The sequence below is a fragment of the Podarcis vaucheri genome (genome assembly GCF_965113315.1).
Source record: "Podarcis vaucheri genome assembly, chromosome: 13".
Lineage (NCBI taxonomy): Eukaryota > Metazoa > Chordata > Lepidosauria > Squamata > Lacertidae > Podarcis > Podarcis vaucheri.
In genome coordinates, this window is record NC_138751.1 from 30,504,500 (window position 1) to 30,517,255 (window position 12,756).

General features: G+C 47.3%; 1 protein-coding gene across 3 annotated transcripts in view; it reads right to left on the reverse strand.

Moving 5' to 3' along the window:
- The window catches only part of GJD3 (gap junction protein delta 3), a 348,483-nt gene extending 336,037 nt beyond the window's left edge, over positions 1 to 12,446 (reverse strand). Inside the window, exons 1-2 of one of the 3 annotated variants that reach the window (XR_014213261.1) lie at positions 12,296 to 12,446; positions 6,255 to 7,434 (exon numbers count right to left, since the gene is read on the reverse strand). Coding sequence is in view for 2 of the 3 variants with exons in the window: in XM_082197385.1 (XP_082053511.1) it covers positions 6,512 to 7,429 (918 nt within the window). In the remaining variant the exon portion in view is untranslated. Of the gene's footprint in view, positions 1 to 5,755; positions 7,435 to 12,295 lie in introns of those variants that run through there. The other 2 variants (XM_082197385.1, XM_082197386.1) reach the window with 2 other exon arrangements.
- Between the last annotated feature and the right edge of the window lie 310 nt (positions 12,447 to 12,756).

The window sequence follows — 12,756 nt, forward strand, 5'->3', positions numbered from 1 at the left end:
GCCTGTGGGGTGGAGGTTGTCTAGAAAGAGGGGACAGGATGAGGATTGTGTTCACCTTGGAAAAGGTGAGGTGGTTCATGAAGTTATAGAGGACCAGAGCTGACACTGTTCACCCCGGCTAATAGGATCTGGCTGTAAGGACGCTGAGCAGATTGATCCCATTAGTAAGGAGAAGAGATCAAGAAGCCCTTCACAGCCTCGCCAGAAGGCAGCAGAAGAGCTCAGGGGCACTTTAAAGGACAAACACATTAACTTATGACCTGGATTTTCATAAACATCCTGAAAGGTGCAAAGCAATCTGCAAAAGTGGTGACTGGGATGAGATTTGAATCAAGGGCTTCCTCGGGATCAGCTACACTAGTTGGGAGTTGCAGGCCACAACATCTGGAAGACTAAATGATTGTGTTATAAACTTATGAATCCACTTTATTTTCAGGCAGTCTGTACTGGTCTAGCAATGCACAGCAAGCTCTTATATTGTCCACCATGACTGACAGCAGCTTTCCAATTTTTGGGAGGTGGGGGGCAGCATTCCCAGCCGTACCTAGAGATCCTGGGCATTGGACCCAGGATCTTCTGCCTGCAAAGCGAATGCTCTATCACTAAACTACAGCCCTCCCCACAGTTGAAAGTGCAGAGTCTTTTGACATTCTGCTACCACAATTCGTTTTTGGAGATGCTACTTGCGCCACTAAGCTTCCTTCTTGGTCTTTCACACACTACTCGTTGGAAGTGAGTTGTGTGTTGTTGTTTTTTGAAGCAGACACGTGAAGTGCATTTAAGACACACTGCCATTTGTGTGCATGCAATCACCCCTTACCAAGTAGAAGGAAAGGCTTTCTTTGAGGCAGAAACTTTCAGTTCTGGCCACCAGGTGTCAGCAGAGGGCCAGCTGCAAACCATGCATTTGCAATGAGGGTAATAAAAGATGTGTAATCACCACATTTCCTATGAGGGAAGGGGAAAGTGTCAGTTGGGGTCGAAGGGACAAGATGCTCAGAGGCAATGAGGCTGAAAGAAGGATGAGGAGTAGGCAATAGACTGAGAAACAGATACCAGAAGGTAGCGCAAGTAAAAAACAAGACAGGACAACGAGGCAGGGAACTGGGATGACATGGTCTGATCAAAGGATGATGGAAGCATCAATTAAGAAACCTCAACATACACTTTCAGCTCTTCTTATAGTCTTACGTTCAGAGCAATCAGGGATATGCGTTTAAGTAAATGGGATTGAGAGGTAAAAAGACAGGTCCTAGGACAGACCCCTGAGGGAGCACGTAGGCTGAAAAGGAAGAAGATTGGTCTGACACAAATCCATAAAGAAACTTATCACATCTTGGGTTGCAAAATCACCCCTAATTTCATCTGCAAATCACATTTTCTCTCGGGGTGTGTGCATGCTATACCACTAAAGCACGTTCAAAATGCATCCCCCCTCCAGCCTTAAGGAATTATGGGCCCTGTTAGGGGTTTTCTGAGAATGGTAACCGGGGGGGGGGGGGTAAAACTACAATGCCCAGAATTTGTGAGGGAAAGAATGTGCTTCAAATGTGCCTTGAAGGTATAGTCAGTGGTTTAGTGGTCTGGGGTTGTGGGTAGGTCGAAGATGCCTTGCTCTTTCCACAGAAAGGTCCTTATCTTCCACATCCTAGAACTGCCCAATCAGTGCAAAAGGGAAGCTTTTTACCCACTGCGGCCTCTAAAGCAAAGCATTTAGCAAAACTGAAAACACACAGTGTTTCTGTTTTAAAAAAACACACCCAAAAAACGGGGGCAAGTTCTGTTAAGTACAATGGAACTTCATGGTAAACACCAATTGAGATTGCGACTAAACATCAGGAGAAACTGTCTGATTGTAAGAGTTGTTTGACTCTTTCAGGAGGTGGTGGACTCTCCTTCCTTGGAGGTTTTTAAGCAGAGACCAAATGTCCATGGATGATTTAGCTGTGATTCCTGCATTCCTGTATTGCAGGGGGTTGGACTAGATGACCCTCGGGGTCCCTTCCAACTCTACATTTCTATGATTCTATGAACCACGAAAGAGGCAGTCCAGATCATTTGCCCGTCTATGTGCATGGAAAATAGATCTAGCTGAAAGGTACACACGGATACCTGCACAGATAGCTGCAATACATCCTGATTATTATTACTGTATTATAAGATTACCATATTATCTTATAGGATTGTATAATTTGAGAAGGGACGTGGCAGTGAGGGGCCGTGGCTGTGACTTTCGCGAAGGTACCCTGAGCTTCTGAATTTGCCAATAGACCCCTGTGTCTACACAAAGCCTCGAGGGCAAGAAAGAAGGGGTTAATCGGGAGAGGTGGAAGGAGAATGGGAAGAGGCTCCACTCCCTCCCTGTTTTTGTTTTTCTTTCTCTCCTCTTTTTTCCAGCCCCCTCTGTGGCCAGGGTCCCATCCCATCCGCAGCAGGAAGCAGGTGATAACAAGTATTCTTGGCCCCAGGCCACCAGCCTCTCCCCCACCACACTAGAGTGGACGCCACTGCAAGCCCCTGGGCACATCCCATCTGAGCAGAGCCCAAAGCATAAGGAGAGAGAGAAAGAAAAGGACTTATTTCTTACTAGAGAAACAAAGCTGCTCCCTTTGCCGCTTGAGATTCAGAGCCACCCAACCTCTTGGTCTGCATGCTCTCCAACTCATCCTTTCACCTGTCAAAACAAGCTACAAGATCCAAGGTTTATATCCAAGAGACTATGTCAACTTTGCAACCATTTGCAACACATCCCGTTAATGGGTAGAAACAATCCACTTAACAGTGATAGGTGCCATATGACGTCATCCTGCAACTATAAAGGGACGCGGGTGGTGCTGTGGTCTAAACCACTGAGCCTCTTGCGCTTGCCGATCGGAAGGTTCGCGGTTCAAATCCCCACGACAGTGGTGAGCTCCCGTTGCTCTGTCCCAGCCACTGCCAACCTAGCAGTTCAAAAGCATGCCAGTGCAAGTAGATAAATAGGTACTGCTGTGACGGGAAGGTAAACGGCGTTTCTGTGCGCTCTGGTTTCCGTCACAGTGTTCCAATTGCGCCAGAAGCGGTTTAGTCATGCTGGCCACACAACCCTGAAAGCTGTCTGTGGACAAACGCCAGCTCCCTTGGTCTGAAAGTGAGATGAGCGCTGTACCCCACAGTCACCTTTGACTGGATTTAACCGTCCAGGGGTCCTTTACTTTTACCTAGCTATCCTGCAACAGACAGTTCTTTCCCCTCATCAGTCAGCTAGGGCTTAATATTTTCAAGGGCTCAGACATCCCAAGAGCAGGCCGTAAGACACTGCGGCCTCTGAGCAAGTGCAACATGGCTCCCCAAGAGACTTTCTCCTCAGGTGCCGTCGCTGCCTCCATTTTGACACCTGATGAAAACATTTCTGTTTCAGTTGAGCCCATCCGGGCACGCCATTTGATTACATCTGGTCTTAAATTTGCTTTGAGCATTTTAACGTTTTCAGCTGTGTGGTTTTTTCAGTTTTAAAATGTTTTAAATCCTTTTTTGTTTTATTTTTAACTGCAGTTTTGGTCATATAAGTGTTTGCCGCCCTGGGGTTGTTTGGGAGGGAGGGATATCTGTTTTATTAATGCCTTTCCAAGAAGCATTCTGATAAGGTTAAGCCCCTCTACACGATCCTCATCAAGGAACTGATGGATCTTTATCATTCTGGTTTCTGTCCGATTCTTTATTTTCCCAGTTTTGTGTCCACTTCTCTACCTTTCCACATAGGTTTGCATGTTTTAAAGTCCTCATGAAGATTCAAACTTCTCCTAATGTGCACAATATACACATTATTGCAAAGTAATCCCCACTAATACAGTGTTGTTGTGTGTGGTATTTTCACAGTTATATGCATTTTTAAGCACACTTTACCCTAGTATATGCAGTTTTGCACACCTTACTTGGCTAGAGAACTGCACGGCAAAATCCACAGTAATGGTTTTGTTCACAAGATTCAGGTCTAAATATGAACTGAATTGAAATTTTCCTCTCTTCCTTCACTCATCCACATCATTTTGTGGGTTGTTGTTTTTTTGTTTTTTTAAAAAGAGGCAGTGGATTCCTCGCCCAAAGGACAGCAGCAAACTAAGCTCTAAGACAAGCTTGATGCCTTCATACACCTGAGAGTTTAAAGGCTTCAGAGAGGGTTCCTGGGGTGCTCAGAGATCCCGAGTTCCTGGAGACTGCACAGGCTGAGACTTGGGTCTCAGACAGAGGAAACTATATTGAATCTCCAGTGGTGGAGTTACTGTTATAACGGGGGAATTCTCTACTTCAAAAACAATTGGACAGGGAAATATGGTCCCAAGGGAGGAGGAGGAGGAGGAGGAGGAACATTTGCCATGGGAAATGTTAAAAATAGTCTGGATAAAAATCTTTCCGGGCAGGGAGAGGGTTTTGATGCAACACACCCAAGGGTTTTGGCTCCAGGGACATCTCTCTGTCTGGTGGGAGCCATACTTACTTCTGGTAACGTTAACACTTTATGTCATAGCTGTCAACTTTTCCCTTTTCTTGCGAGGAATCCTATTCGGAATAAGGGAATTTCCCTTAAAAAAGGGAAACGTTGACAGCTATGCTTTATGTGAAAGCCTGCTAGGTAAAGGTAAAAGTAAAGGGACCCCTGACCATTAGGTCCAGTCGTGACCGACTCAGGGGTTGCAGCGCTCATCTCGCTTTATTGGCCGAGGGAGCCGGCGTACAGCTTCCGGGTTATGTGGCCAGCATGACTAAGCTGCTTCTGGCGAACCAGAGCAGCGCACGGAAACGCCGTTTACCTTTCTGCTGGAGTGGTACCTATTTATCTACTTGCAGTTTGATGTGCTTTCGAACTTCTAGGTTGGCAGGAGGAAAGCCTGCTAGCAGGATATAAATATCCATTTGACACTATACTTTGCAGGGCAGCAGGGCAGAACCTTTTCAGCCGAGGGTCGTGTTCTCTTCTGGGCAGCTTTCTTGGTGACACATGTCAATGGTGGGTGGGGCCAGCGGCTAGGGTGGGTGGAGCAATGAATGTAAATTTTACCTTTGTACAGTAGTATAGCTTCTGTACACCATGCCTCTATTCCCTGCCCAGGCAAGCAAGAGGCATTAACAGAAATCAAGGGCACATTCCAGCCAGGCAAAAAAACACACCCAAGGAGGGTGTGAATCAGGGCCAATGAGGGATGTGGCTGGGGAGGAGGTGTGGCTTGGGAAGAAACTCAAGAGCCAGGTGGAGAGACTTGGAGGGCCTGAGGTTCCCCACCCCCAATTTTAGACCACACTTTTCTATCTTTCTGATGTCTGGTTCTGTTGGGATAGCTCATTCTGCCTGGCCAAATGGGATGGAAAGTTATTTAATGCTAAAGACACTGGCAATCTCCTGGAAGACGGAAGACAGAAGCACAACTTATGGAGGTACGGTTCTTAAGTCGCATGACTATCCCACCTTTTGCTCTGGCACAGCAAAGGACCCACCACCTGACGACTGCCTCTTTCCTGGAAGGCATAACATCCCTACCCTGTGTGAGCGACCGTAAAAATGCCAGCTATCCCACCTCTTGCTTCAACAGAATGCCCTGGGGACAGTCTCCTGAATGGATCAATTCTTCCTAGAAAGAGGTTTACAGACCCTCCTGGCCTCAAGAGCTGCATCCCAGCCAAATCAATGTACCTGGCGTTTATCTAATTGTTTTCAACTAACTAAAACCAAGTTCTTTTCCTTCTTTCAGAACACACAGTGGCTCAATGGTACACCATCTTAACAAGAAAAAGGAATCCCCTTTTATTGCAATTTCCCTGCCGCCAACAATCGCAGCATCTCCAATTGCATCTGACATCACACTTCTGTATAGCCAGGTTTGCTGCCAAATCTTTAGCCCATTCAAGCAGGAGTTGCTCATCTGGACAAGCGTTTTGTGCATTGTTGGAAAAGTCATTGTCTCCCCACTTCCACTCCTTCCGATGCATGTTGCTTCCTGACTCATTTCTTAGGGGTTTCAAGCCTATGCATTCTTTGGAACACACTACAGTCATACCTCAGGTAACAGACGGTTCAGGATGTGTTTTTTCGGGTTATGGACGCGCTGAAACCTGGAAGTACTGGAATGGGTTACTTCTGGGTTTCGGCAGTCGCACATGCGCAGAAGCACTAGATCGTTCTTTATGCATGCGCAGAAGCGCCAAATCACAACCCACGTGTGCGCAGATGAGGCGCTGTGGGTTGCGAACGTGCCTCCCGCACAGATCACATTCGCAACCCGAGCGTCCACTGTATAAATGAAAGATGCCAGCCCACCCCACCCCAATTCCCCCAAACATACATGAAAGCAAAGCATGAATACCCAAGGATTGCAGCAGGTCTCCTTTACAAGCTAGACCAGATGATCCAATATCAGTGCTATTAATTTGGGTCAGGCTGCAAACACAGTTCACGGGTGCGATTATTCCAGCCGGAGGAGTCCAGCTCATCCAGGGAACAACCAGCGAGGCAGAGAAGAGAGGGAGCTCCCTGGCCTCACACGGTCAAGTCAGCTCTGGCAGAAGAAGAGCGAGAGGAACGGCTGCTCTTCGTGGAACTCTTATGGTGGAAGTGAGCCTTGGGCTCATAGTGACTGGGAATCCCGCCATGAGAAGGCATCCCATTGGCGCCTCCCTCTGCCGGGGCCAGGAAGTGCTGCGATTTCTTCTCTTGCTTCTGATTGGACCAGTTGTCCTGCTGTTCGTAAGAGGCAGTGGTGGGCGGGGCAATCATGCGGCGCCTCCTGCAGCGGTTCTTGAACAGGAGGTGGGCCAGCTCCACCAGGCTGAGCAAGGCTGAAACCAGCCCCACCATGAAGTAGAACTGGATGAAGATGGTCTTCTCGGTTGGCCGAGAGACAAAGCAGTCAATGAGGTGAGGGCACAGGTGATGCTTGCAGATGTACTGATACCCCACCTGGAAGCCGTACAACATCCACTGTCCGACCAGGAAGCCCATCTCGGCCAAGATCCTCACCACCACGTTGACAATGTAGAAGGTCTTGATGTTTTGGCTGCGCTGGCTGGGCTGAGGCCCAAATTTTGCAGGGGCCTTTCCCCCCACCCGGCTGGCTTCCTCCTCTCCCGTTTCCATCTCCTTCTGGTTGATCTTCGTGGTCTGGTGCATGGAGTAGATGACAAAGAGGACCGCCGGGGCAGAGAGCACCACAATGTGGAAGACCCAGAAGCGGTAGTGGGAGATGGGGAAGGCCAAGTCGTAGCAGATCTGCTTGCAGCCAACCTGCCGCGTGTTGCACTCAAACTCCTCCTGCTCGTCGTCGAAGACGTCGCTGCCCACCGTGGCCAGGATCAGGATGCGGAAGATGAGCATCACCACCAGCCAGAAGCGGCCCACCATGGGAGAGTGCTCCTGCACTGCGTCCAGAAGGGAGCTCAAGAACCCCCACTCACCCATGGCTGCTGCAGCAGGGAGGAGAGGAAGGGAAATAAATTGAGAGGTCAGCTTCACGGGAGATCCTTCCCGGGACTGGCGATCTTGCTAAGGGTTGACACATGCAGCTACTCCATGAGTCTGGGGAGGTGATGAAAGCATTCACTTTTAAAGGCCAGCCACTAAGTGGGGGAAGATTGGGAAGCCTGGCTGACAAAGGGCAGCTGCTGGAACAAGGTAGGGAAAGAACAAGGTTGGGGAAGAACCTGGAAGGTTGGTGGTAGAACATCTGCTTTGCATGCAAAAGGTTGCAGGTTCATCCCCCAACATCTCTGTATAATATAAGGCTGTCCCCTCTGTCTGAAACCTGTTTGCAGTCAACGTCAACAGTACTAAGCTAGACAGGCCAATGATTGGAAGCTTTGATCATCTAGTAAAACCCTCTGCAATGCAGAAATAACAACTAAAGAATCCCTGAGAGATAACCACCCAACCTCTCTTTAAAAAAACTCCAAATCATCGGTCCATCTGGCTCAGGACTGTTGACGCTGACTGCAAACAGGTCCATAGGGTTTCAGATAGGGGATCAAACCTGCAACCTTGGTGTTATCAGTACCACACTGCAACTGACTGAGCTATCCAGAGCATCTACTTGGCATGCAGAAAGCCCCGAGCACAATCCCGAACATATCCAGACCGGACCACTGTCTGAAATCCTGGAGAGCTGCTGCCAGTCTGTGCAGACCAAAGCTGTGGTCCTCTGGGTGTTGGTGGACTACAACTTCCATCATCCCTGACTGCTGGCAATGATCTCTGGGACCGATGGGAGTTCGAGTCCAACAATTACCATGGTGGATGGAGCAGTGGTTTGACTCAGCACAAGGCTGTCCCCATGGTGACTTCTATTCCTATGGCGCACTGAGCCTCAATCAGCAAGCGCAGAGCATCTATACTGGAGAGGTCTCCCTGCCCCCATGTATCAAAGCAAGGCTATTTTAATTCTGTGAAAGGGGTATGACCTTGGCAACACCGAGAGAGCTTGGGGGTTTGCTGGTGGATGTTTTATATCTGTTGCCAAGTTATCTGGAGAGGGGAGAAGATAAAACCAGACAGCTCAAACTGGTCCAGGCCAGCTGGAGTGTGCAGACTTCTAGGGCGACAGATTGGTATACCAGCCAGGGAAGGTCCTTTCCGCTGGGGATTGGGAAGAAAGACACAGCCCTTAAAGAAAATGAATATACTGTCTTGCAATATTTGTCAAATGCCTAATAACTTAAGGACCCTTAACTTCAGAACTAAACTCTTGCACCTGGGATGACTTGCTTTTAGAACCATGTAAAAATTGCACAATCTTGGAAGATTGTGTTCTGCGTGAGTATGCCACCTGTTTGGAATGAGCCATACAGGGAACAGTAACTCATTCAGAGATAAAACAGGCAGCCTCCTCTGAAAGTGGGTGACTCTGCTATGTCTCTGCATAGCACATGATCTGTTGTAGGGAAGCAGGGAAATTATCCACTGCCACCTAACAAACAAAACACCAGAGATGCAACAGTGATCTTGGCACACCGTTTGAGAACTGCTGATACAGGACTAAGTACAGTACAGCATCTGTTTTATTAATTAATCTGTTTTGGAAATAGGGGAAATGCCATAGTTGCATGGATGGGGGAAGTGTGTATGTGAGCGAGTGTGTGTGTGTGTGTAGGGGAAGAGAAAGTTGCCACTTTCTGGTTGCACTGCTGGTTTTTTAATAGCTATTTGACACGCAGAAACTCAACAGATCTATGCTCTTCCCCAGCACTGAGATGCAACGATCAAGAAAGCTCCATGTGTTGAATTGTCAGCTGTTGTCTTGTTTTTAAAGGGAGAGGGAAGGTGAACATTCTCTTGCAAATTTCTTTCCCCTTCCTTGATAGAAATAAGAAATGCATTCTAGATTCCTACCACCTTCGTTCTCTTGATCCCCCCCAAACACCCCATAATACTTTACAGAACCAAGGCTGCAACTTTACTAATTTAAAATCAGTACTAGTCAATTAAAAATCCTTGTTGCAGATTAAAACCCACCACTGACACTAATACTTAGTGGCACAGGCTGCACAAACTGTTCCCCTTCCCGGTGCCAATTTTACATCATTCTCCCCCACTACTACAACAACAAACAACCCAATACTTTATAAAGATGGCTCCAATACCTATATTCAAATCCCTATTTAGCCACGAAACTCACTGAGGGACCTTGGACCAAGTAACTATGTCTGAGTCTAGCCTATAGAACTCTAGAGTTGCAAGGGAGGGGGGTGGCATCTCATCCAACCCCTCCAATGCAAGAATTTTTTGCCCAAGCTGGGTCTTGAACCCACAACCCTGAGATTAAGATGCTCTAGCGCAGGGGTAGGCAACCTAAGGCCCAGGGGCCGGATGCAGTCCAATTGCCTTCTCAATCCGGCCCGTGGATGGTCTAGGAATCAGCTGTTTTTACATGAGTAGAATGTGTCCTTTTATTTAAAATGCATCTCTGGGTTATTTGTGGGGCATAGGAATTCATGCATTTTTTAATTTTTATTTTCATAATATAGTCTGGCCCACCACATGGTCTGAGGGACGGTGAACCAGCCCACAGCTGAAGAAGGTTGCTGACCCCTCCTCTAGCGACGGAGCTATCATTGGGATCCTTGTTGCAAAGATAAACTAGGTCATAAACCGGGAAGGGGAAGAACCATGGAGGTGGGATAGTAAAATCAGGCAGGCAGGCAGGTATCAACTAGAGTTTCCCTTCTTGCAATCAAAATCACTGACCACAAAAAGAGGATGGCAGTCAGCCAAAATCAGTGCACACACATATATATATATATATTAAACCTTGATCTTAAGCATCTCACCCTACTAAAACTTTAAAGGCCTGTTGCTCTTTGTTACTCTCATACAGGCATAGGCAAACTCGGCCCTCCAGATGTTTTGAGACTACAATTCCCATCATCCCTGACCACTGGTCCTGTTAGCTAGGGATGATGGGAGTTGTGGTCCCCAAACATCTGGAGGGCCGAGTTTGCCTATGTCTGCTCTAATAGGAGATGTTTCACATCCAAGATTCTTAAACGGATGATTAAAGGCACACACCATTCCTTCTTTTGTTCATTAAATTGCATATTATTGCATACTATGAAGGATGCCCTTCTGTGGGGCTAGAAAAGGGCAGTTAATCTGACTTTAACTACTGATTCATTAAGGCTGCAATCACACCTGTACATGGAAGTACGTTTCATCAAATCCACACTATTATTTCACTAAGGATACAAGTGTCAGTTTGCCCTGTAAGGCAAATGATTAGTCAGCTAGCAGTTGATTGCTTATGCAGAAGCAAGTCTCCTTTAGTTCTGCAGGACTCACTGTCAGCTGACTGTGTATAGGATGGCAGCTTTAAAATCTTAGGATAGCTGGCAGGCCTAGTGGATATATCATGACACAGCTAAGCTACATTTAGATCAAAGCATGCATTACACATTCATGTAAAGTCACAAGCTGCCTTATCTTCTTAAGCAAAAACACTCTTATTAGAAATTCTGGAATAATTAAATATTTACTTTTTTATATTAAAATAAAAAACAGAAAGGCAAAGAATGGAGGCCTCTCCTGGACTATTTGAAAAAAATACTTTAGTCAAATGAAATCGCGGGCAGGGTTCAAGATAAAAGCAGCGTTAGAAAAAAATATAAAATAACAGAAACTTTTGTGATAGGTAGAGATATAATGCAGTAGAAAAGATCTGAGTAAAAACGCCGTGGAGTTGGGAAGTCAACTTATGAAACAATGTAATAATTCCATAGGATTGTGAAAATGTTTGGAAAATGTAATAAAAAAATTATACAGCAAAAAACAACAACAGAAAAGCTACCGGGTTTTGTTTTTGTTTATTAGAGGTTTCCATCAGAAACCTCATTTAAGTGTGTAAACTTATATGAAGGTGGTGATCATTATACACATTGATTCTTACTCATTTGCACAGCACATATTTTGCAGTTATTTTCCTATTTAGCTAGCCCCCTTCCCCATGCAGCGCTCAGTCTCCTAGAAGCTAACCTCCCCACAGGGTTCCAGTCTCTCCAGCCCCAGCACCAGATGTTCCCTTCCTCTGGATAGTTCCCCGGTCCCTTATTTGTCTACCCTGCCAATGCCAGTGGCTGCAGAACAGGGCAAGGGAAGCTCCCCTGAGGCCATGGAATAAACAATTGCCTGAAATCCATTGTGTGGGCAGCAGAATGGGATTGGAAGCTAGCAAGCTGCCTTACAGCCAAGTCCACCTGATTCAGTTCTGCCCACACTGACCAGCAGCTGCTCTCCAAGGTTCCAGGCAGGACTCTCTCGCAGCCCTTCCTGGAAATGCAGGTGTTCCGTCCCTGAGCTATGGCCCTTCCCCCCAGGTCTCCTTTGCTAACCTTAGCTGTGCCTCTGATAATCTCCGTCAGGGAGGAAGATGCAGAAGGGGCCACAGGCCTAGTAACGCCTATGCGCCCAGGTGAGCGCATGGAGGGTCACAGTCCAGGTGGAGAGATGCTCCTTACCCCAAGGTAGTGCCCTGCCTACAGACTCTCCATCGCAGCTCCCCTCTCTTCTTCCGAGCATAGGCATAATTTAACATGCATTTTCCCCTCCTCCTTTGTGTCTTCTCTTACTCTGTGCACCTGTAATTATGTACTTTTTCTTTTTCAATAAAGACTATTAAAATAAAAAAAACACCATGCAAATCCACCCCTGACTTTTAGGTAGGTGCATTTTCAACAGGTTGTCCCTCCTGCCAGCCGTCTGCCTCATATTTTGGGTCCCCACGCCTCCTGCAGGGCCCAGAGACATCACCTCCTCCTGCCTGCCACCTGTAATGGCGCCTACCTCTCCTCCTGCTCTTCTAAGGCAGCTTAGCTGGCATCCCCTTCGCTCTGCTCTCCTCCCTGGACTGGGCTGGCTTCAGCTCTGCCTAGGAGAGGGGCATAGGGACAGAGGGAGGGAGAGGCAGGGCTTCCCCCTGTAGCTCAGCCGGGAAGCTTTTAAAGCGACAGGCCTGCCCTGCCTACTTCTGTGCCAGGATCCCCCTCCCAGGGCTCAGGGGAGAGAGAGAGAGAGAGAGAGAGAGAGAGAGAGAGAGAGAGAGAGAGAGAGGCCTACCCAATCCCACTGGCTCTCTGAGGAGAAGCTGGGGGCAAAGGCAGTGGTTCAGGCGTAAGGGACAAGGGGGAGGCCTGCAGTCATTTGACACACCCAGTTTTTTAAAACACACACACAAAGGTTTCAAATTTATCAATATAATAATCCCAATTTATTTACAGTTCAACTGAACAGCTAAATGCTCCAGG